This window comes from Capra hircus, chromosome 13 (genome assembly GCF_001704415.2).
Source record: "Capra hircus breed San Clemente chromosome 13, ASM170441v1, whole genome shotgun sequence".
NCBI classification, from domain to species: Eukaryota; Metazoa; Chordata; class Mammalia; order Artiodactyla; family Bovidae; genus Capra; species Capra hircus.
In genome coordinates, this window is record NC_030820.1 from 28,669,155 (window position 1) to 28,695,941 (window position 26,787).

The 26,787-nt window shown below is 42.8% G+C and overlaps 1 protein-coding gene across 1 annotated transcript in view; it reads right to left on the reverse strand.

The window, feature by feature from the left end:
- The window catches only part of FAM107B (family with sequence similarity 107 member B), a 212,375-nt gene that overhangs the window by 130,191 nt on the left and 55,397 nt on the right, over positions 1-26,787 (reverse strand). Inside the window, exon 2 of the mRNA XM_005687957.3 lies at positions 1,742-1,802. Coding sequence (XP_005688014.1) covers positions 1,742-1,802 — 61 coding nt within the window. The remainder of the gene's footprint in view (positions 1-1,741; positions 1,803-26,787) is intronic.

Here is a 26,787-nt window from a genome sequence, read left to right on the forward strand (position 1 = left end):
GGTAGGCTGAAGTCAAAGGTAAACCTCATTCACTGAATGAACCTTCCCAATGCTGGTCTTGCTGAAACAGAGCACCAGCTGACAGCAACCCATGCTGTATCACATTAGGAGGGACTTAAGTGGCTACTCCATCCATTCAGCTATTGTATCCATAAAGTCAAGGGAGGATGCTACCTGATTCTGAGCAGGCATTAGGGTTCTATCTATTACAGGCAGGTCACTTATTAAGAAAAACTTCAATCATACATAGATGCTGAATCATTAGAGTGCAAAGCTGGTGATATTTAAACACACTCCCAATTAACCTGTCACTGTACCCTGGGTTGCCCCTGCAAATAGAAATCATAGACCTCAGGATAAGGTGACAGATACCAAAGGATCAGATCATCAGCCAAAACACGGTGGGGGGGGGGGGGGCAGAATTTCAAATAGATATCCCTTTGGAGTCAATTTACAGTATTTTGTTTTCACTTTATAAACACCCCAGCTAATGCACTTCTTTTCACAAATATGTTTTCATATCTGTCCTTCCAGACTCAACTCCTATGCTACAATATCTTGAGGGAACAATAAGAAAGGAAACCAATCCATAGAAAGATGATTTGGGATCGTAATAAGTAGTATGGAAAAAAAAATATTGGGTTAGCTCAAAAGTTTGTTTGTTTTTTTCCCATAAGATCTTGTAGCAAAACCCAATTAAACTTTTGGGCCAACCCAATAAAAGCAGACAGTGAGATGAAGAGTGATCTCAAGGAACAACAAAGTAGCCTCTGGGACTGGATGTTTCAGCTGAGAGCTACTTGAAGAAAAGGAACCAGTCATGCAAGAATCTGCAGGGGGCGCAAGTCAGGAGAAACATGAACCTAAAACAGTGTCTGTTTCTGATGGGGCAGACACTTGGGAGGGGCATAGAGGGAGATGCCGGAGCTGGTTAATCGCCAATTCTCTCTCCTCCATGGAAATCTGAACAGGGTGCCAGTTCCTCTCTACCCCCCACACACACCCACCTTGCATATTCTTCTCATTACCATTTTAATTTTCTTAATTCTTCTCCCTGATTTTCATTAACTTACAAGAACATGAGCCTCTGCCAGTGGCAAACATATCTGGAGCCCTCTTCTAACCCCTCCTCATAGTCATTGGAAACTAGAAGCAGAGAGTATTAAGATTTAGCTCTCATTATTATGAGGTCCATTCAACTGTTTATTTTTATGACTATTACATCTCATTATCATTACCAATCATAGGAAGAAACTAAAGTATAGGCTCATTTGCTCCTTTGCATTTTATCTCATATGAAGTCCTATGATGGGGTAAATATCTTTAGCAAAGCTGCATATTTAACTATACACATTTTTTAAAAAAGCAACTGCATCTAGATAGCATTTTCCAAGGTAATCATAAATACTTCAGAAAAAATGCACTACTTATTTTAGTATGACTAAATTTGAAATTTCTTCATCATTATCATCATCTACTTCATTGCAAGTATTTGTTCAGCAAGCACTGAAATCATTAGAAGAAAGAAAAAAAAAAAAGAGAAGAAGCTATTTTTTGCACCATGACCAGACTGTCCAGATGTCGTGCCTGGCATACATCACAAGTGACATTCCTAGTCATGTTTCTAATCAATGGGAACACACAAATTTTCTTTTGTGATCTGCTAACTTTTGGATTCTTCGAGCCCTGCTGTCAACAACAGCAGCCCAGGAAAGGAGGCGTTGCTGTGAATGGACTCTACCTGCTGTCATCTTCGGTTCTACCCCGAGGCACTGTGGTTTTCTTGGGGATCCCTCTTCTTCCTGAATTCCAGTCCCACAAACCAGAAAAAAAAAAAAACAGGGAGAAAAGAAAAACAATGCATTAATTGATAGCAATAGCTTTTTGCAAATTGACTAGTTAAAATGAGATCAAGATCTGAAAAAAACTAGACCATGACCTTATGAACTGAGGCCCTGGATAAGGGACAAACTCAACCACAGATGTTGAGTAGAATAACTATGGGGGTGCTGGGTTACAGACTCCAGGGTGCCATTCACGTGGAAGCAACTCAGGCATCGTCTGTGACTGATCCATTAGGGGACATCAGTTAATTAAATACAGTAGTGGCAGGTTTCTTCATAAGATGGAAAGTCAGCCAGTATGGTGCAACAAAAAGAACTATGTTTTATTTTTCACAATTCAAAAAGCTGATTTCATGTACCTTTGAAAATTCTATTCCAGCTCAGTTATGTTTATCTCTGGGAAAGTGAGCAGACACATTCTTCTCTGAGCTCTGGTATGACACACTTTAATGACAATTGTGACTCCCGTATGTAGCACTTATCAAAGTTGGTCCAGCTAGAAGTGGAGGTAAATTAAAAGGAACATCTCCATGGGGCTTTTCTAATTTTGTCTGATACCTCTATTTTTTTCCTTCGTTGAATAAATATCTGTTGAGTGCCTGTAATGTGCTAAATCTATGGGATCTTAATCTTTAGGAAAGATTCCTTCTCCAGTCTCTTGAATTATATTGTAGGTAGTTCCCTTCTCACTTCCTCCCTAGGCTGACAAACTTTCTTCATACACTTTGGACCTTAATAAAGCTTACGGGTGTCAGTCAGTCAGTTCAGTCGCTCAGTCGTGTCCGACTCTTTGTGATCCCATGAATTACAGCACACCAGGCCTCCCTGTCCATCACCAACTCCCAGAGTTCACCCAAACTCATGTGCATTGAATCGGTGATGCCATCAAGCCATCTCCTCCTCTGTCTTCCCCTTCTCCTCCTGCCCCCAATCCCTCCCAGCATCAGAGTCTTTTCCAATGAGTCAACTCTTCGCATGAGGTGGCCAAAGTATTGGAGTTTCAGCTTCAGCATCAGTCCTTCCAATGAACACTCAGGACTGATCGATCTCCTTTAGGATGGACTGGTTGGATATCCTTGCAGTCCAAAGGTCTTCTCCAACACCACAGTTCAAAAGCATCAGTTCTTCGGTGTTCAGCTTTCTTCACAATCCAACTCTCACATCCATACATGACCACTGGAAAAACCATAGCCTTGACTAGACGGACCTTTGTTGACAAAGTAATGTCTCTGCTTTTGAATATGCTATCTAGGTTGGTCATAACTTTCCTTCCAAGGAGTAAGCATCTTTTAGTTTCATGGCTGCAGTCACCATCTGCAATGATTTTGGAGCCCCCAAAATAAAGTCTGACACTGTTTCCACTGTTTCCCCATCTATTTCCCATGAAGTGATGGGACCAGACGCCATGATCTTAGTTTTCTGAATGTTGAGCTTTAAGTCAAATTTTTCACTCTCCTCTTTCACTTTCATCAAGAGGCTTCCATAAATGATAACTACTCTCTAACCAGATGGGAACAATGGAATTTCAAAACTGATATTATCTGCTATAGGCTGCTGCTGCTGCTGTGTTGCTCAGTTGTATCCGACTCTTTGAGACCCCATGGTCTCTAGCCCACCAGGCTCCTTTGTCCATGGGATTTTCCAGACAACAATACTGCAGTGTGTTGCCATTTCCTTCTCTAGGGGATCTTCCCAACTCAGGGATCAAACCCAGGTCTCCTGCACTGCAGGCAGATTCTTTACTGTCTGAGCCATGAGGGAAGCCCATCTATCAGGGGATCTTCCCAACCCAGGGAACGAACCTGGGTCTCCCGCATTGTAGACAGATGCTTTACCATCTGAGCCACCAGGGAAGTCCCCATCTATCATAGGATCTATCAAATCCCCAATTTGTTCTAAGTTTGTAGCTCCTAGGTCATATCTCATCTGAGAATTCATCATACTCTCAAGCTTGGTTGGTAAGATAAAAAAATATTCTTTTCAGTTCATAAAGATTAGTTTCATTAAATCACCATCAGTATCAACTCAGAAAGGAATTGGTTTCACCTACATTGGGTACAAATGTTGTTTTCAGAGATCAAAAATCATCTTCAAATGTTTATCATCTGGGACCAGTTTCAAAATTTCTTCATACTTTCAAGAACCATGAAATAGTACTGATGCAGGCAATTTGGACAAACAAGCCTTCCAGTCCAATTATCTCAAATTTATACGTTATAAGAAATTGCAATGAAAATTGCTTCCACAATTACAATTCTAAAAAAGATCTGAATTAATAGTATACGAAAGATATGCAAATGATAGTGAAGCCCCATTCCACAGCAAGTAAATGCAGCAAATAATTTCTTGTTTCACAAGGCCCAGTAGAACAGTATAGAATAAAAACATGAGGAATTTTTTATAATACAGCCACAGGAAACATCTCTTGAGAAGCCAAAATAATCAAAATAAATTTGTTTCATGGATGGAAGGATTCCCCTTTGAGCCAGTAAGACTGTTTACTTTTTCATTGCTCTGAATTCCAGAAGTGTGAAATAACTAAGCCTTTAACATTCTTCCAAATGCATTTATTACTTCATTTTAAGTTTCCCCTCCCCCAGTCTTGTCATTAACTAGTAAAAATTGCAAATCCCTGGAAGGATCTGCAGATGGAAGGATATTTGAAATCTGCCTGGCCAGAGAGCTCTCAGCATAGAATAAATAAGCATCTGTCTTTAATAGCATAAACTATGTTCTATTTAGAGAAAAAAGGCTGAGCTCCTAGATTCTTGAGTTTCTTCTCTTCAGTGCAAGTCTGTGATTTGCTGAATTTGTTCTTACTGGCTTTTTCCCAGCAAAGCTAGAATAAAATGACAACAGTCCAACTGTAGTAGACATCTGTCGATTTTGCTGCCTGGAATTCACTCACATTTTCTAGTAAGTGTCCTGATTTCCTCTTTAAAGTCATCCTTTCCCCTTAGTAATGAATTGTTGTTCTTATGAAGCTAATTCAATTCTCCCCCACACATATGTCCCTCCCCACCACGCCAGAGGTGGCCATGTGACTCAGGGCTGGGCCCAGCAGGCCACTGTATTTCCCTATTATTGGTGCAGAGTGGTCATGCGACCCAATCTGGGCTAATGAGAGATTTTCAATGCACTTCCAAGAATATGGCTTCTATTCTACCCTGGTCCCAAATCCTGAGATGACTGTGGTGTAAGGGTTGGGCTGTTGCTGTCACATGCAGCTGGGATGGAAGCCCACATAAAGGAAAGCTCTGCCAACTCAGGGAATTCCCTTTAGAAAACTGTAGATGTAGGGAAGCCCAGGAAGATGGGAGGTGTCATTCCTGTCTTAACCACTTCAACATTTCACTCCCATCAGCACTGGGTCCATGGAGAATATTCCTCATGAACAAAACCTGCAATTCACTCAGCTACCCAAGATCAGGGACACTGGGGCCTTGACAAGGGATTTGCTTTGTTTCCTGTTTGCATGATGCCATAGAGTCCTTGGTGCTTCTTAGTGTCTGCATGTCAGAAACCTAAGTCGCTGCTGCAAAAGAGGAGGTATATTGGGTCACATGTTTGTCAAGTTGTAGTTCTCAACTTTTGATGTGTATCCAAACCACCTGGAGGATGTGGAACAAATACAAAGGAGCCAGCCCTTTCCCACTTCACCATGGCCGGGCTCTGGATCACTTATTAGTGCTCCCCCTGATGCTGACACACACCCAAGCTTGAGAACTGCTATTATAAAGGATAGAAATTTGGTCTGGTAGTCAGATATCACCAGGGTCCTCTCTTTCTCCCAATCTCTCCATCGGTCCATTTCTATCTTTGTGTTGCTTCCCAGGCTTCTCCTTCTTTGCACAGTCAAGGCCACCAGATGATCTAGGGCCATAGCCTTTCGGCTCATGTTTCAAAGGGGAACAAAGAGTGTCTCAGTCCCTGCACTCATAATGTAGTCAGCCCTCCGTGTCAGTGGATTCAACCAACCTTTGATCAAATTTCAGAAACCTTTTTATGTAAGGGACTTGATCATCTGTGGAGGACAGGAGGGTATTGGAACCCATCCCCTATGGATACCGAGATGACTGTGTAGAGTTCTAGGGGAAGCCTCTGGTGGCTCTGTCTTGGATTACAAAGCATATGCCTGTCAAGGAATAGGGACCTACATCACTGCCCACCCCATGGGCCATGGAGGGGAGGAGGTGCTGTGGTTGGAAGCCTCCTCAGAACCTTAGAGAATGGGGAAGGCACAGTTCCCCAAGAGAAAGAAAGCTGTGTCCAGAAGTGGGGGAGGAAGGGATACTTGCTACAAAATATAGACTCCAAGCAGACAATTCTCCAAAGCCACAGGACTAAAAATACCTCCTGAGAGGAGTGATGTGGGGAATGGATGGCGCTCAAGGACCTGGGGGCAGCTATTTATGGGTCAAAACAAAGGTGTTTTTATATCTTAAAAACCAATGTTTCTTTTACTTCTTTTTTATTTTTTTATTGAAGTATAGTTGATTTATAGTGTAGCCCAGTCTTTGCTGTACAGCAAAGTGACAGGTTTTCACATATAGAGATTCTTTTTTAAATATTTTTTCCATTATGGTTTATCAGAATATTGAATATAGTTCCCTGTGCTATACAGTAGGATCTTACTGTTTATCCATTCTTGTATACCAGTTTGCATCTGCTAATCCCAAACTCCCATTCCAGCCCCCCCACCTCTGCTTCCCCCTTGGCAACCACAAATCTGTCCTCTATATCTGTGAGTCTGTTTCTGTTTCATAGATAAGTTCAATTGTGTCATATTTTACATTTCCACATATAAATGATATCATATGGTATTTGTCTTTCTTTTTTATTGTTTTTTAATTAATTAATTTTTAATAGAAGGATAGTTGCTTTACAGAATTTTGTTTTCTATCAAACCTCAACATGAATCAGCCATAGGTATACATATATCCTCTCCCTTTTGAACCTCCCTCCCATCTGCTTCCCCATTCCACCCCTCCAGGTTGATACAGAGCCCCTGTTTGATTTTCCTGAGCCATACAGCAAATTCCTGTTGGCCATCTATTTTACATATGGTCATGTAAGTTTCCATGTTATTCTCTCCATACATCTCACCCTCTCCCCCTTCTCCCCTGTCCATAAGTCTCTTCTCTATGTCTGTTTCTCCATTGCTGCCCTGCAAATAAATTCTTCAGTACCATTTTTCTAGATTCCGTATATATGCATTAGAATATGATATTTATCTTTCTCTTTATGACTTACTTCACTCTGTATAAGAGGTTCTAGGTTCATCCACCTCATTGGAACTGACTCAAATTCATTCCTTTATATGGCTAAGTAATATTACATTGTGTATATGTACCACAACTTCTTTATCCTTTCATCTGTATTGGAGCACTATTTACAATAGTTAGAACATGGAAGCAACCTAGCTGTCTTTTTCTTTTTGACTTACTTCACATAGTATGATAATATCTAGTTGCATCCATTTGCTCCAAATGGAATTATTTTGTTCCATTTTTATGGCTGAGTAGTATGCTATTGTCAGAGAAGGCAATGACACCCCACTCCAGTACTCTTGCCTGGAGAATCCCATGGACGGAGGAGCCTGGTAGGCTACAGTCCATGGGGTCGCTAAGAGTCAGACATGACTGAGGGACTTCACTTTCACTTTTCACTTTCGTGCATTGGAGAAGGAAATGCAACCCACTCTAGTGTTCTTGCCTGGAGAATCCCAGGGACAGGGAGCCTGTTGGGCTGCTGTCTATGGGGTCACACGGAGTCAGACACAACTGACGCGACTTAGCAGCAGCAGCAGCAGCAGTGTGCTGCTGTATATATGTACCACATCTTTTTTATCCAATCATCTCTTGGTGGACACTTAGGTGGTTTCATGTATTGGCTACTGTGAATAGTGCTGCTATGAATATAGGGATGCACGTATCTTTTTAAATCATAGTTTTGTCCAGGCACATACCCAGGAGTAGGATTGCTGTATCATACAGTAATTCTATTTTTGGTTTTCTGAGGAACCTCCAAACTATTTTCCATAATGGCTTTACCAACTTACGTTCCCACCAGCAGTATAGCAGGGTTCCCTTTTCTCCACCTCTCCAGCATTTTTAATAGGCAACATTGTTCTTACTGATGTATCAGTTCAGTTCAGTTCAGTCGCTCAGTCGTGTCCAATTCCTTGCGACCCCATGAATCACAGCACACCAGGCCTCCCTGTCCATCACTAACTTCCAGAGTTCACTCAATCTCATGTCCATCGAGTCGATGATGCCATCCAGCCATCTCATCCTCTGTCGTCCCCTTCTCCTCCTGCCCCCAATCCCTCCCAGCATTAGAGTCTTTTCCAGTGAGTCATCTCTTCCCATGAGGTGGCCAAAGTACCGGAGTTTCAGCTTCAGCATCAGTCCTTCCAATGAACACCTAGGACTGATCTCCTTTAGGATGGACTGGTTGGATCTCCTTGCAGTCCAAGGGACTCTCAAGAGTCTTCTCCAACACCACAGTTCAAACGCATCAATTCTTTGGCACTCAGCTTTCTTCACAGTCCAACTCTCACATCCATACATGACCATGGGAAAAACCATAGCCTTGACTAGACAGACCTTTGTTGGCAAAGCAATGTCTGTGCTTTCAAACACGCCATCTAGGTTGGTCATAACTTTCCTTCCAAGGAGTAAGCGTCTTTTAATTTCATGGCTGCAATCACCATCAGCAGTGATTTTGGAGCCCCCAAAATAAAGTCTGACACTGTTTCCACTGTTTCCCATCTATTTCCCATGAAGTGATGGGACCAGATGCCATGATCTTAGTTTCCTAAATGTTGAATTTTAAGCCAACTTTTTCACTCTCCTCTTTCACTTTCATCAAGAGGCTTTTTAATTCCTCTTCACTTTCTGCCATAAGGGTGGTGTCATCTGCATATCTGAGGTTATTGATATTTCTCCCGGCAATCTTGATTCCAGCCTGTGCTTCTTCCAGCCCAGCGTTTCTCATGATGTACTCTGCATACAAGTTAAATAAGCAGGGTGACAATATACAGCCTTGACGTACTCCTTTTCCTATTTGGAACCAGTCTGTTGTCCCATGTCCAGTTCTAACTGTTGCTTCCTGACCTGCATACAGGTTTCTAAGAGGCAGGTCAGGTGGTCTGGTATTCCCATCTCTTTCAGAATTTTCCCCAGTTTATTGTGATCCACACAGTCAAAGGCTTTGACATAGTCAATAAAGCAGAAATAGGTACTGATGCATACCTACTGAATATTTTCAGTCCTGAATATCATCTTAACAGCCAGACTTCTAGAGTACAGGTTCTGGGCTTCTCTGGTGGTCTAGTGGTTAACAATCTGCCTGCCAATGCAGAAGACACAGGTTTCATTCCCAGTCTGGGAAGATCCCACATGCCTTGGGGCAATTAAGCCTGTGGGCCACGACTACTGAACCTTTGCTCCACAACAAGAGAAGCCACCACAATGAGAAAGAAGCCTATGAATCACAAAGAAGACCAGCCCCTGCTCGCCCCAAGTAGAGAAAGCACACTCACAGCAACAAAGACCCAGTGAACTCATAAATAAATAAATACATTAAAAAAAATAATAAGACAACAGGAAACATTCAAACAAAGGTATAGGCACCTCCCAGTGGTATGCTGTAACATGCTAGAAGTATGCAAAGCCTCTCTCTGGAGCGTCAATCTCATGCAAAGATTTGGGAGAGAAAACATAATTTGTACTTTAAAACAAATCTGATTACATCTCAAAAGAGTATGTAGAACAGACCTAAATGTTTAGGATGAACATGGAATGTCAAAGAAGTTTGCCGGGAGGGTCCCTGACACAAAAGGTACTCTGTAGATAATACTGAAAAACATTGTCAGAGAAAGTGCAGAGTTGATATTTGTGTCCCTATTATGCAGAAGGGGCCCTGGAGAGTCGAAGACTAACTAAAGCTGTGTGCTTCTGGGCAGGACAATGCTCATACAATTTGCCTGGGTCTGGGCCCCAGTGCTCTCAGCAATACCAGGCTGTCTTCTTTTCCTGTTTGCTCCTTACTGGTGTTATTTTTTAAAAATTTAATGGTAAGTGGAAAGAACATTGAATAATTGAATAGTTATCCTAAGTGAAAGGACTAATGGCAGCGAACTTTGGGTAAAGAAGGATATAGTACAGTTTTATAAAGGAATGGATGATTGTTCCTCTTCGCTAGGGAAGATCATTTCAAAGACATACCATTGTCTGTTTCAAGGTTTAGAGAACCCCACACCAAGGATGCCACAGAACAAAACATTTATCACCTGGTGGAAATTTCAGAACCAGCAGCATGGGAAACTTTGACACGATCTTAACTGCAATTCAACATGCTGGTCCAAACTTTCAAATTACATAATGATTGCAAAAATATTTGAATTAAAATAACTGTCAACTAGTGAGGAATGAAATGGGTAAGATTAGTTGCCTCTACAGATTACTATGGATGGAATGTTTTTGTCCCTCTCTGCCCCCAGTTCATAAATTGAAATCCTAATTCCCCATGTGATTGTATAAGAGGTGGAGCCTTGGGGGAGTAATTAGGTCATGAGAGTGGAACTTTCATGAATGGGATTAGCGCGCTTATAAAAAGAGACCCCAGAGAACTCTCCAGCCCGTTCCCGCTTGTGAGGACACAGAGAGAAGATAGTCATCAGTGAACCAGGAAATGGGCTGTCACCAGACACGGAATCATTTAGCACCCTGGTCTTGTATTTCCCAGCCTCTAGAACTGTGAGAAATAAATGGCTGTTGTTTAAGCCACTCAGTCTCTTAAGGGAAGCATGCTGACCGAAGCCGCCCACCCTGGCCAGGCCCTTTAGTAACCATCTGCATGAGTTGTTTTATGACAGGAGATCCTGGTAAGGAATACGGAACTAATAAGCCACCACCAACCGGAAGAGTTCGGGAAAGGTCAAAAGGAGACACTTCCACTTCCCACAATCCCTCTCGCTAGCATCCATCTTGGCTGAGCAATACGTGCGCCACCAGGAAAGACTCTGAATTTGAATGATTGGCCAAAGACAACCCAGAAACTAATGCCTTCACCGTAAAACCCGAGACTGTGAGCCACATGGCAGTTCTCCTGAGTTTCCTTACCCTACTGCTCTCCACCCAGGTGCCCTTTCCCAATAAAATCTCTTGCTTTGCCAACACACGTGTCTCCTTGGACAATTCATTTCCAAGTGTTAGATAAGAGCCCAGTTTCAGGCCCTGGAAGGGGTCCCCCTTCCTGCAACAAGTCCATGGCAGTTTGTCAAGCGGCCTGAACAGACAGATCCTGGTCAACTGAGGATTATTACATATCTCGCATAGAGATTTGTGTTACAGTTCTTGAATAAATGATGAGAGAGAATCAGGACTCTTTGGCTACTTTTCTATTTAATTCTACTTCCATTCAGCTCAGTTCAGTTCAGTCACTCAGTCGTGTCCAACTCTTTGCGACCCCATGAATCGCAGCACGCCAGACCTCCCTGTCCATCACCATCTCCCGGAGTTCACTCAGACTCACGTCCATTGAGTCCGTGATGCCATCCAGCCATCTCATCCTCGGTCCCCTTCTCCTCCCGCCCCCAATCCCTCCCAGTATCAGAGTTTTTTCCAATGAGTCAACTCTTCCCATGAGGTGGCCAAAGTACTGGAGCTTCAGCTTTAGCATCATTCCTTCCAAAGAAATCCCAGGGCTGATCTCCTTCAGAATGGACTGGTTGGATCTCCTTGCAGTCCAAGGGACTCTCAAGAGTCTTCTCCAACACCACAGTTCAAAAGCATCAATTCTTCGACGCTCAGCCTTCTTCACAGTCCAACTCTCACATCCATACTACTTCCATTGGCACTCTATAAACATGGGTTAAATGAATGAATGAATAATGCTTGCTTAAGGAAGATTATTTCTAATCAAAACAGATTCACAGACATAGAAAACAAACTTACGGTTACCAAAGATAAAAGGAGAGGGAATAAATCAGGTTGTTTGGGATTAACATATACACACTACTATATATAAAATAGATAAACAAGGACCTACTGTGTAGCCACAGAGAATTATACTCAATATCGTATATCTTATAATAATCCAGAATCTGAAAAGGAATAGAAATATATATGTGTGTGTGTGTGTGTGTGTGTATAACTGAATCATTTTGTCCTATACCTGAAACTAGTACAACATTGTAAATCATCTATACTTTTTTTAAAAAGGCATAGCAAATATAACTTTACAAATGATTGCTAACTCTTTTTAGTTCCTGGGAGTCGAATTAAGTGAATTATGACCTTGAAAAAGAAAAGAATGTTTCCCTCCAATCTTCATTTGCATAAAATTGATGCTCCAAGAAGCCATTCACAAGTATAATGTGGCTTCAAGCCCTGCAGGGCACACTTCAGATGCCCCTGGAAGACAATGCAAGTTTGAGAGAGACTGTGTCAAAAGGGTTTCACCCACACATGGTGAACAAGAACATCAGAGTTTTTGTTGGAAATGGGGACACCAGTTTTTTATTCAGTCTCCATATCGGTTCACAGAATTAGTAACACTTCTTTCTGTCTCCAGTGTTCTTGCCTGGAGAATCCCAGGGACGGGGGAGCCTGGTGGGCTTCCATCTATGGGGTCGCACAGAGTCAGACATGACTGAAGCGACTTAGCAGCAGCAGCAGCAGCTTTCTCTCTCCAGTATGTCTCCATTTATAAAGTGCTGTCTGTGTGGTTTCACTTGACCCTGTCAGTAATTGTGTATGGTGGGCAAAGCAGGTATCCCTGTCTCACAAAAATGCACTGCTTTCCTCTATTCACGCAGCACTTCTGACACTCTATTTTTTCCCACACTGAACAATTCTCCAATACCAGTTGGGCATCCACAATTAAATTTAGTTCTAATATGAACCAGGGTTGGCACTGACCCTGCAAGTTAAAGGCTTAGCCCCACAAGACTGCCTCTCACTTTGTCACCAACAGAAAGCAGTAGGTCCCAAGCTTTCCTATAATTTCTGTCCAACTTGACTACAAATCAGAGGTTCCCACAGTCCCCTTCTTGGGGTCACTCATTTGCCAGAATATCTCCCAGAACCCAGCAAGACAGTCCACTTATTCCTGCTGATTTGTTACCAAAAATATATTACAGGATAATACAGACCAGACAAAGATGTACATAGGGTGAATCTGGAAGGACCCCGTAGGCGTTTCTGTTCCCACGGTTATTGTGTGTAGATGTGTTGGCTAACCCAAAAGGTTTCCGAAATCCACAACTTTGGCATGTTTACGGAGGCTTCCTCATGTAGGCATGATTATTAACTCCATTTCCCGCCCCTCTCCCCCTCTGAAGAATGAGGTGTGGGCCTGAACGTTTGAAGCTTCTGATCATGCCTTGGTCTTTCTGGTGACCTGACCCCATCCAGGAACCCACTCAGAGACACCTCATTAGAACAAAAGACACTCCTATCACCCAGGAAATTCTAAAGGATTTAGGAACTCTGTCAGATGCTCTTATCACTTAGGGAATTACAAGAGTTTAAGAGCTCTGTGTCAAGAATCCAGGTCAAAGATCTGTTAGGACCAAATTGAAGCCAGGACAGGCTCTAAGGGGCAGGCTAGGCCTGAGGAAAGCTGAGGCTCTGGGAACTCCTGCAGGCAGTGTAGCTAGACCAATCAGAAAAATCCCGGTAGCCCCCGGCCCGCACCAGACCCGAGCCAATCCAGATAGGGATGCAAGGTTTTAAAAGTCCCGTGCGCCTACGGTTTAACCAATCAGCTATGCTGTTACAGAAACAAAGAACTGTCTAGATAAAGGTATATGTGATTCAGAGCTCGGGGCCTTTGGCGGATTCCACTGTGCTGGATGAAACCTAGGCCCTGGCTCGAGCTAGTAATAAACCCCTTTATGCTTTTGCATTGCTGTGGACGTCTTATTCTCTCAGTTTTGGGGACTCGGACTCTGGGCATAACAAGATCAACTCGGATTCTCCCTGCACCTCTACTTACAAGAGTTTTAGGAGATTTGTGCCAGGAACCAGGAGCAGAGATGGATATACATAAATGTTTGTTTCTTATTATTTCACACCCTCATTTTCCACGTGAAGAATTTAAACACCACAGTCACACAACCGTAAAAAAAAAAAGGAAGGCCATTCCCTCTGCTGACTGGCCATGAAAGAAACACTTCCCATTTTGCTCTGAGCTCTTCTCATCCCTCAGAGTTTAGGTAGACGGATCAGAAAACAGGTGGTCTTTTCCCAAGAATTGAAAAGCAGGAAAGGAGAAGAGATTTGGCCAGAGACCCAGGGTACATCGGCATGTGCACACTCATGGAGCTTCTATAAGAACCTGGAGATGACTTCTAGGCACTGGTTCTCATTTCCTGACCAATCTCACTTCCAGGACTTATTCTAAGCTTCCATTTGTGGAAGCAGGAATTATGTCTCTAAGAAATTACACCCCTCAGTGGTGACACCCAAGAACTCTTTTGGCTTCCTGTAGAACCTTCAAGAATAAGTGGAAATTTGAAGGTGGATTTTGTTTTTGTAAACCTAAATTTTTCTAGTCCTAGCTGAAGCTGCAGTAAGGACGTTTAGATTCAAGGTTGGAAACTCAACCTCTTTTCTTGAAGCTTGACTTGCCACAAAGTACTATTTATAAATAGCCAAAATGAACTTAAAATATAGTCTCAATTCAACCTGGGGGAAAAATTGCTAAACTGAGATTGCTTAATGCCACCTAAGAATGGGTAGGGTGGGGGGAGGGAAGCTAGCCACCAGTTGTGCAACCCTGTCCTGAATAGGCACATCTCTTAAAGCAACTTTTAAAGCAATAGCATTTTATTATGATTATGGCAGCTCTTCTAATGACAGAAGTGCCATGGAACTCACTGATTTTCAGGAATGTCCCTCACAGAAGGCTTATGCTCAAATAACCCTGACTAGTTTTACTAGAGAGGATTAACAATTTCCCTGGCTCAGTATACAGCTCTCATCTCTCAGACTGTGTTACCCACAAAAGGATTTTTTCATTGATTTGGGTATAGTTGCTTTACAATGTTGTGTTAGTTTTTGTTATATAACAAACTGAATCAGCTATACATATACATATATCCCCCGCCTTGGACTTCCCTCCCAGCGACCCCCATCCCACCCCTCCAGGTCATCACAGATCACTGAGCTGAGCTCCTTGAGTTATACAGCAGCTTCTTACTAGCTATCTGTTTTACACATGACAGTGCATATATATCATTCCCAATCTCCCAATTCATCCCACCCCCACCAAGAGAATTTTTCAATGTCCATGAATCCTTGTTAACATCACTTTAGAAAGGCAGTGATATCTGATGGAAAAAGAGAGTCTAAAGAGCCACTTTCAAGTCCCAGATGTTCATCCTTCTCTGGGCTTTATTTCCTCCTAAAGAAGGAGATGCTCTTCACAACCTCATAGCAGGCCATGCTTCCAGATCAAATGAGAGAGGGAGGAGGGAAAGCATCCCGAACTCTTTCCAATAACAGAAGGGTCAACATTCTTGTTATTTGGAAAGAGATAATTATAAAGGTCAGTATTTATCTTTTTGCTTAAACAGAACCCAGGCAGTTCCGTGTACATACAAAACCAACACAGAGAAGAGAACTCTGTCACCTTGCACACAGTGATTGCTCAGCAAATATTTATGGTCTGTTAGCTAAATTCACCACATGATTTCAAGTCCTCCTGGAGGGCACAGGGAAAATTCAGCAAGAGAGGAACAGGTGTGATGGGAGAGGGGCAGGCTGTCATGAAAAGTGCTGCCAAGAGTTATTTGCTTTCATTTTCATTCTCTTTCTACTTAGAAATGCTTCTCTACTCAATTCTGAATCCCAGATAGAGTGGGACAGAATCACTCCTAGATCATAAGTGTCCAGTAACATATACACATGTGCACACATAAACACATTCACACATGCACATACAAACATTCAAACACACACTTATAGACACACATTATATATACATACATAATCACACACACAAACACAGATATACACATAAACACATATACATAAAGACAAATATACACTCAAAAACACAGATACACACATATATAGACACACATACACAAACATACATGCATAGACAAACATATATAACACACATATGCAAACACATACACATACAAATGCACACAAATACACATACACACATGCACACATATACACAAACACAGACACACACAAACATATACATATATAAACACAGGCACATATGCAAACATATACACAAGCACACATATTTACACATAAACACACATACACAAACACACACGTGTATGTACCTATTTGCAAATACATATGCACACACACATGCATGTATGTGCACAAACAAACACACATACAAACACCCTTACACACCACGGATCAAAAGCGAACTGGGCAACAGCAAAGAGTTGGGGAAGAGATGCCTGGCAGCTGAGCCTCCCAGCCTCCTGTCCACGCCTCTGACTTTCATATTACGATTCATGCCCTTTGTTTCGGCAGAGCTTCTAGAAAGAGAAGGGGGTTTACTGTGAATTCAAGTGTTAATGTAACCAACGCCCCAAGTTCCTTTACCAGGAATTACTTAATGGAGTTTCCTTTCTCCCAACGTGGCTGCAGGTCTGAGCGCCCCCTTCCACCCAGATTTCTGCTGACCCCATACTCTGGGCACCACTGACCTCCAGATGCTCGGCTCTGCCAGTGCCCTCTCCGCTTTCTCTCTGTTTTCACTTGCCTGCCCCTCTAAGGGAGAAGAGATGTGCTTACAGAGAAGGCAGCAGTTCTAGGCTTTAACCTAGAAAACAGAGGGAACGAAGTATAGCAGCTGAATGGCAATTTTCTTTTATTTGGGGGATGGGAAACTTATTCATTGAACCAACAGTGACTGAGCACCTACTGTGCGCCTGCCACTCCCTGGGTGTGGGGGAGACGCGGACCAGTACCCTGGAGAAGGAGACCAGTCATTAGCACGTCAGAACTTCAAGGGAGAACAAAGAAGAAGGCACCCAGGCCCCTGTAGGTGACCAGGACGACATCTCAGGGGAGAGGGAGGACGCCACATTCCTGAGGGGCAGGCGCTGGTGTTCCTGGCAGGGAACTGCTTCAAGGATCCAAGATTCTAATAGGGGTTTTCACTTTTTTTATTGGAGTATAGTTGCTTCAGGGCATAAATTTGAGCAAACTCCAGGAGATAGTGAAGGATAGAGGAGCCTGGTATGCTGCAGTCATAGAGTCACAAAGAGGCAGACACAATTGAGCGACTGAACAACAAGAAGAGCATAGCTGTTTTAGAATGTCGCGTCAGTTTCTGCTGTCCGGCAGAGTAAGTCAGACTTACGTACACATTTTACCCCCTCTTTTGTGGATTTCCTTCCCTTCAGGTCACCATGGAGCACTGAACAGAATTCCCTGTGCTGTTCAGCAGGTTCTCATTAGTTATCTGTTTTATACACAGTAGTGTGTATATGTGGCAATCCCATTCTTCCAATTCATCCCACCCATCTCCTTCCTCCTTGGTGTCCATACCTTTGTTCTCTACATCAGTGTCTCTATTTCTGCATTGCAAATAAGAACATCTATACCATTTTTCTAGATTCCACATATATACGTTAATACACAATGTTTGTTAACCCGTTTTCACTTTTAATTTCCTCTTTAAAAAAATTACCTTGGATCTCAGAGATAGTGCAAACCCAATATCTTTCATGTGCACTGTCCTCTCCCCTTCCCTTCCCATAAATACATCATGGGTTCCTTGGACCTCTGGCTTCCCATTGAGCTCAGCCCATGGGAACATGAGCAGGAGACCAGAGGGAGGAAGGACCGTGCAGTCCAGGCACTTGCTCTGCTGGCCTCCTATCAAGGCAGCCTTCTCAGGAAATGCTCTTTTATTCAGGTTCCTGCGGCACCTCCGGCCCTCGTCCCTTAGAGCCTAGGACTGGTAACAGCTCTTCCTCTGCCACTAGTGTCCCTTGTGGTTCCTCTCCATCCCAACCACACTTTCATAAACAGTCGTTTTATTAACCTCTTCTTGAATTATTCTAATTTGAGGGCCATCTGTTTCCTGTTGGGATCTTGACTGATACCAAGTAGTTCTGCAAATAGCAAATATATCAGGACAAGCAGGATGCAAACGTTATGCACATGTCTATAAAAACTATGCATTATTCTATTTATATTTTATATGAATTTATAAAATATATAAAATATTTATATTTGTATAAATGTATAAATATATCCACACCAGTGATGGCAGTGGTGGTATCCTATTCATTCACTCATTTATTCCACAGACGTTTATTCATAACTTGCTACAGGAAGTATTCTTGTCTAGAGAATTCCACAGACAGAGGAGTTTGGCAGGCTATAGTCCATGGGTTCTCAAAGAGTTGGACACGACTGAGCGACTAACACACACACACACACAATCACACACACACACATACACACACACACGGCAAAAACACAAGCAGTAAGGAAACCACCCTTTCTGGATTTTATGAGACAGCGTCAGTTACAGCACATTTTGTTATGGCTGGACTATATATTTCATTTGTGGGGTTCATACAATATGATCGCAATAGCTATCACCAGGGGAAGATGAGTACTCTGGTTTTTTTTTTTTTTTCTAGTCTAGCTTATTCCTCCAAAGTCCATGTCTCTAACAAACAAACAAAAAAAGCAAGTGGAGAAAACCAGAGGCAAGATCAAGTTCCAGGTCTGTATTCCCCAGTAGGTAAAGTTCCTTCACTCTCTGAGTAGCAAGTCAGCTGCTTTGGGGTCAAAAGCTTTCAAAATGATAACCAAGGCTCGCTATGAGCCCAAGCCATGAGTCAAAAGTTTTGCAAATAATACTGAATTTATTCTTCATGAAAATCCCTCTGAAAAAGGCATGGTTTTCCTCATTTGGCACTTAGCAGTAGTTGTTAGTGTCTGGATTCAAACCCAAGTCTATATTCAACACCCATTGCTCTCTCCTCCACTGCATCATCCTTTCTAGAAATAGACAATTTACGGCCAAGATGAGAGGCTGTTTGATAAATATGAGACAATTACAGGTTTGGAGGCAAAGAGCTATCTAGCAATTTTGGTGTATTCTCCATTATTATATCCACAGAGTGAGAAATTGGCTGGGGAACTAACCTTACAAGAGTCTTCTTCTGATTCTGCATGGTGGCATCAGACATTAGCTAACAATTTGCTCAGGGATTAGAAAGAAGGGAGAGAGGCAAGCAAAAGATGTACTTGGGGCAGGACTTCCCTGGGAGTCCGGTGGTTGAGTCCACCTGCCAATACAGGGGTCACAGGTTTGATCCCTGGTCCGGTAAGATTCCACATGTCTCAAGCAAATAAGCCCATGTGCCACGAGTACTGAGCCTTTGAGCCTGGAACCTATGCTCCACAACAAGAAAATCTAGCACAATGAGAAGTTGGTTAACTTCAAAGAGTAGCCCCCGCTTGCTGAAACTAGAGAAAGCTCGTGCATAGCAACAAAGATCTAGTGCAGCCAAAAATAAATAAACAAATAATTAAATTGCTGTGGAGGAGGGGGGAGAAGTACATTCCTTTGAGGGGGAAAAAAAATGGACCTGGGGCACTCCCAAAGTTTGCTTCTGAACAGACTCTGGCTCCCTTTGAACTAACTGATTATTGATTTGAAGAAGTAATAGAAATTGGAGTGTTAATGAGAGGAGTGAAATTTGAAATTTAAGACTGTTCCACGGAATTCCCTGGCTGTCCAGTGGTTAGGACCCTGCGCTTTCACTGTCTGCTGAGGGCCAGGGTTTAATCCATAGTCAGGGAACTAAGATCTCACACACTGTGCAGCCCAGCCAAAAAACAAACAAACAACAAAAAAAATTGTTCCACTTGTGATTAACCATATTGGGGCTGGGGTGAGTAGCACCGCCGTGTGCTTCCTTTGGCTACAAGGGTCGCTAACCTAACTACACAAAAGGGTTTTTATAGTTGGCAAGCAGTACACATGCTGGTAAATTTAGAGTACCCCATAAATTTTGCAGAATCCAAATTTAAGATCTGTTGATGACCTCAGTTTAAAAAAAAAAAAAGCTACATTACTTTTCCCCTATGTCTAAAGTACCCATATACATGGTTTAATGGCTGTTCTTCCAGAATGATTATTAATGGTGTCCCCTTTCACACTCAAAAGTGTTGATTTAGGTGATAAATTATCATCTCACTTTTGCTGTATGTAACTGATCAACAAAAGAAGATGAGGCATCAGAGCTCGGAGCTTCAAATACCTCAAGTCTGGTTTCAGAATGATTGTTGCCTTGCTGCATGAGCCTAGGTTATTCAATTAACTTCTCTGATCCTTCACATGTAAGGTGAGAATGAAATAGTGGCCCCAGCAGTAACAAACAGAAGTCGTTCATAGAGTTAGAGGTCTTAGAGCTAGAAGCCATCTGGAGAGATGGTTCAACACATGATGGTGTGGGCTACGATCATGTCATGTCTGTGCTCAGTCCTGTCTGACTCTTTTTGACCCTGTGGATTGTAGCCCACCAGGCTCCTCCATCCATGGGATTCTCCAGGCAAGAATACTGGAGTGGGTTGCCATTTCCTTTTCCAGGGGATCTTCCCAACACAGGGATCGAACCCAGGTCTCCCGCATTGCAGGCAGACGCTTTAACCTCTGAGCCACCAGGGAAGCCCAAGAGCTACGAAGAGCCTTACAAAAGCCACAGTGAAGCAGTCAGTCTTCCCCATGGCTCTGTGGTGTTTTAGAGAAAGCTAGCAACTCGACCCAGCTACAGTAGGTTACATTACAGGGAGCTGACTGAAGGCTTAAGCCTTTTATCAACTGGAATTCAAACTAGCCATCAGTCTGTGTCTGTTCGCCTGTGTTTACCATAGCAAACCATCCAGGGGCCCCAGTGGATCTGCTCACCACAACAGTAGCGGCAGCACATGCTGTGGATGTTCTGAGAAGGATACAACCGCATCGCTTTGGGGGACTAGGAAAATCTTGATGACAGCACTAGGTTTGATTTGGCACATGGAAACTGGGCATACTGCGGGTGGGAAGGGAGGGGAGAAAGGGGTTCATAGTTCTACACCAAAGAGACAATATGAGAAAAGCCAGGGGAAGTATGTGTGTGATCAGAGTGGTAAGACACTGGTTTTGGTTACAGAGAGGAAATTTGTAGGGGACAATTAAATAGGCTGAAGCACATGGTACGGTGGTTTGAGTGTCATCCTAAGGCTTTTTACTTAATTTGAAAGGCTGTGGGAAGCCCACTTTGTAGCAGAAAGGTAGACCATCAAAAAGATCGGTCTGGAATTAGTGCGCAGATTGGCATGCAGAGAGCTCGTGATGGGGGAGGGCAATGAAGAGTCCTGGGGAAAGAAAGCAGAAATGACAATTATGATGCAAGGAGAATAGCTGACTAAATGAGGTCAAACAAAATCCAGGAGAAAATTAACAAAAATTTGAGAAATAATCCCCAGTGGAAAGAGTATTCTTTGAAGGTGAGCCATTTCTTTGGGCAATTTATGAAACAGGAGGCAAGAACTGTCACAATAAATGACCGTTAAGCTTGGCATCCTCTCTGGCACCCTGGGAGATGAGGGGGAGCCCCAGTTCTCCAACTGGTAACTTTCAGAACTCAAGAAAAAAATGGAGTGGATGGTTTACCTCCATATGGAAGCCTTGGGGGCATTTCAGTGGTTGCAGAGAAGTTAACATAGGGAGAGTAATCAGTGCCGACACCAGATGAGAGCCAATAAAGAGATGAATGTCCTGATTGTGAAATGACAATAAAAACAGGGATGAGAGTGGAAGCTGAGCAACCCAGTCTAGGTTTATCTCTGCATCCTAAGCTGGATCCATGATTCACAATCGGCTACAGTTCCCAGGGCATCCATTTTCCGCCATAAACAAGAATGACAGGGCTCTTCCCAGATGTGGAAACAGATTGTAAAACCTCCACTTTCCACTGGCAGCTCTGACAGCCAAAGTTATTTGAAATCGCACCAGCCTGAAAGGAACTGGAGGCCCAGCGGCTCATTGGGACGCTGCAAGCGAGCAGGGAGAGAGATGGCCCAGAGCGCACAAGGGAGCACAGCAGTTCAAGCTGTGATCACTAATCACCTTTATCTGGCTACAGGGAAGCACCGGGACAGTGGCCAACACCTGGGGCACACGGACTCACACTGTACACACGACGCGCACGCAAGTGCGCATGTGTGTACGCACATACACACGCACGTACGTGCGCCTCACGTACTCGCATCCCCATCTTACGTCTCCGAGGACATGGCTCCTTGCCTGCTCGGTGCCAGACAAGACCCAGCAGAGAAACCCTGCCATGTTTGCCTTGGAAACCTCCTCTCTCCTGCTGATTTCTTATGGAAGTAAGCGTTGAGTTCATCTGACGTTCAGCCACTTTTATTAAAACATTCTTTAATGTCCTAATGTAACCTCATGTTCCCTAACATCATGCTGACCTCATTTAAGGCTCTCTAACAAACTTACTTTTAAAAAGATCACTGCCAGGCCAAGCCCTCCCGTTTAAATGGCTAAACAGCTTCAATCATAGTTTCCTGTCTCTCACAGACAAGAGTCATCCCATGTGGGAACGGAAAGAAGGCATCCAGGCCACCGGCTCCGATTACACATCAGGAAAGGGAGACCAGACAGAAGGCACGACTGGCCCCAGGCAAGGATTTCTTTCTTTCTTTTTTTTCCAACCAAAAGGGCCAAAGGAAGTTTGCGCGGTGTCACAGTGCTACCTTTCGAGAAACTAGCCCATTGCACACTTGTCCTTCTGGTGGCGTTTTGAGTTGAGCAATGTAGCTGCTCCTTTCTGAGGTACTTCTTAGCAAACAAGATAATTAAGACAATTGTCACAGCACTAGCTATGGAGGTCTCCACATCTTTGGAGGTCTGGTTTCCTCCTGCTGGCAATAGCACCCTACTGGGGGAAAAAATATTGCAGAAATAAAAATTCTCTGTCTTCTTTTCAGCTGAAGAATAGGGAATACACTGATGAGGGAATACAGGAGTTGTGACAATTTGTCCCACAAACAAGGGCATTTAATGAAATATTCTTTTTTTAAATGGGAGGATAATTGTTTTACAACAGTTGTGTTGGTTTCTGCTGTACAACAATGTGAATCAGCTATATGTATACATATATCCTCTCCCTCTTGAGCCTCCCTCCCATGCCCCCATCTGACCCCCAAATCCTACCCCACTAGTTCATCACAGAGTGCCAGGCTGAGCTCCCTGTATTATACAGTTGCTTCCCACTAGCTATCTATTTTACGCATGCTAATGTATATCTTCATGACCAAGATAATCACGATGGTGTGATCACTCACCTAGAACCAGACATCCTGGAATGTGAAGTCAAGTGGGCCTTAGAAAGCATCACTACGAACAAAGCTAGTGGAGGTGATGGAATTCCAGTTGAGCTATTTTAAATCCTAAAAGATGATGCTGTGAAAGTGCTGCACTCAATATGCCAGCAAATTTGGAAAACTCAGCAGTGGCCACAGGACTGGAAATCCCAAGAAAGGCAATGCCAAAGAATACTCAAACTACTACACAATTGCACTCATCTCATATGTTAGTAAAGTAATGCTCAAAATTCTCCAAGCCAGGCTTTAGCAAAACATGAACCATGAACTTCCAGATGTTCAAGCTGGTTTTAGAAAAGGCAGAGGAACCAGAGATCAAATTGCCAACATCCGCTGGATCATGGAAAAAGCAAGAGAGTTCCAGGAAAACATCTATTTCTGCTTTATTGACTATGCCAAAGCCTTTGACTGTGTGGATCACAATCAACTGTGGACAATTATGAAAGAGATGGGCATACCAGACCACCCGACCTGCCTCTTAAGAAACCTATATGCAGGTCAGGAAGCAACAGTTAGAACTGGACATGGAACAACAGACTGGTTCCAAATAGGAAAAGGAGTACGTCAAGGCTGTATATTGTCACCCTGCTTATTTAACTCATATGCAGAGTGCATCATGAGAAGCACTGGACTGGAAGAAGCGCAAGATGGAATCAAGACTGCCGGGAGAAATATCAATAACTTCAGATATGCAGATGACACCACCGTTATGGCAGAAAGTGAAGAGGAACTTAAAAAGCCTCTTGATGAAAGTGAAAGTGGAGAGTGAAAAAGTTGACTTAAAGCTCAACATTCAGAAAACTAAGATCATGGCATCTGGTCTCATCACTTCATGGCAAATAAATGGGGAAACAGTGTCAGACTTTGTTTTTGGGGGCTCCAAAATCACTGCAGATGGTGATTGCAGCCATGAAATTAAAAGACGCTTACTCCTTGGAAGGAAAGTTATGACCAACTTAGATAGCATATTGAAAAGCAAAGACATTACTTTGCCAACAAAGGTCTGTCTAGTCAAGGCTATGGTTTTTCCAGTGGTCATGTATGGATGTGAGAGTTGGAGTATGAAGAAAGCTGAGCACCGAAGAATTGATGCTTTTGAACTGTGGTGTTGGAGAAGACTCTTGAGAGTCCCTTGGACTGCAGGGAGATCCAACCAGTCCATTCTGAAGGAGATCAGTCCTGGAAGGAATGATGCTAAAGCTGAAACTCCAACACTTTGGCCACCTCATGCAAAGAGATGACTCATTGGAAAAGACTGTGATGCTGGGAGGGATTGGGGGCAGGAGGAGAAGGGGACAACAGAGGATGAGATGGCTGGATGGTATCACTGACTCAATGGATGTGAGTCTGAGTGAACTCTGGGAGTTGGTGATGGACAGGGAGGCCTGGCGTGCTGCGATTCATGGAGTCGCAAAGAGTGGGACACGACTAAGTGACTGAACTGAACTGAACTGAATGTATATCTAATGAAATACTTTTAAGGAACAAAGAGAAATACATGGTTTATTTGTGTATGTAGACAATATAGTGTGTATGTATATTTCTAAACTCTGTCTTATGCCTGATATTTTCGTAGGCTACGTGTGATAGAGTTAACCTTTGGTGTTAATCCTTTTCATAAAGTCTTTGACTAAATAATCAAATTATTATCTTTTAAAATAATAAAAGATAATATTTTATTAACTTTGGTGTGTGACACCATGCGTTTGGTGCATCACAGCTACAAAACCAGCTCTCCCATAGCAGAGTCAGGTTAGATCTTTCTGGGCTTGAACAAACCACAAAACAAAAATTTGCCTTTAAAATGTGACACTCTGACCCATCTCCAAGTCTTCCTTGAGTCATGATGAAATGTAATTACTGACCCTGCTTTAGCAATCAGCAAGGAAATGCTTCCAGCTTTCACACCCACAGCAGGGCTCAATGTCAAGTTTGGTCTTAAAATCTCCCTTTTCCAGAAGCACTGCCTCATTGTTTGGGGAGGTTTTTTTGTTTTTTTGTTTTTTATTTTTTTAAGTTTGCCATTTATGGTCAAGGGAGCATTGTAGACTACAATTTCTGGTTTATTTCCAAGTGCAGTAGCAACCGAAATGACTGAGCAGAGAATCAGTTATGATGGTTTTAAAACAAAGTTTTTTTTAAGGGAGAGAGAAAAGGAGAGAGAAAATGTTAAAACACTCGGGGGAAAAAATCTGGGTTATCATCCCAGCTAGTGCTAAGTAAACCCTGTGCATTTTGTCTAGTTTTGAGAAAAGCAGCCCTCATGATTCCCATCTTTTAGACAGTAGGAGCAATCTTTCTCTGCTTGAAGAGCACACATCCATGTGGCCTGTGTGTACATCCTCAAAGAAGGTTAAATAGTTGAATCCCATCCTTCCTTCATTAGATCTTAGAGATTTTATGGCTTTGAAGGAAAAATCGAATCCCTTTATTTGTTCTAAATGTCTAACTGTTCTAAGAGGCTAACAGTAAAGGTTTGGGTAAATTGCCATGCAACATAAATGTAATAAACGAATCATTCAAACAAAAAGGAACAGATTTGAAATGGTAGCCGACAAGGTGCTCAAAGTCATAGGAGACTCCTAGTGGACTCCTAGAAAATGATTTCCTACTGTTTATTCTATGTTGAGAGGTTATAGCCCAGCCACAGAAAGGTCCAGAGATAGGTCCCTGACAAAACCAGGAAAAAAACAGAGGGAACACAAGTTGGGTAGTTAAAAATTAAACTGGACATAGGTGGAATCAAAACAGAATACAGCCCACAGAATGGGAGAAAATATTTATCCTATATGTCTGATAAGAGATTAATATCCAGAGTAAATAAAGAACTCCTGCAACTCAACAACAACAAAAACAACCCAATTCAAAACAGGCAAAGAACATATATAGACATCGCTCCAAAACAGATAGACAAATGGCCAATCAGCGCATGAAAAGATATTCAACATCATTGTGCGTGTGCGTAGTTGCTCAGTTGTGTCTGACTCTTTGCGACTCCAGGGACCCTAGCCACCAGGCTCCTCTGTCCATGGGATTCTCCAGGAAAGAATACTGGAGTGGGTTGCCATGCCCTCCTGCAGGGGATCTTCCCAACCCAGGGATCAAATCCAGGCCTCCCACACTACACGCAGATTGTTTACTGTCTGAGCCACCAGGGAACATAGTTAATCATTAGGAAAATGCGCATCAAACCACAATGAGATACCACTTCATACCTATTGGAGTGGGCATTATCAAAAAGCTAACAGAAAAACAAGTGTTGGTATGGATGTAAAGAAATTGGAACCCTTGTGCATTGCTGGTGCTCATGTAAAATGGTGCAGCTGCTATGAAAAACATTATGGTGGTTACTCAAAAAGCTAAATGTAGAATTACTCTGTGTGTAATGTGTGTGCGCGCATGTGCGCACGCTTGCTCAATCACTTCAGTCATGTCCAACTCTTTGTGACCCTGTGGACTATAGTCCACCAGGCTCCTCTGTCCTTGGGATTCTCCAGGCAACAATACTGGAATGGACTGCCATGCTCTCCTCCAGGGGATCT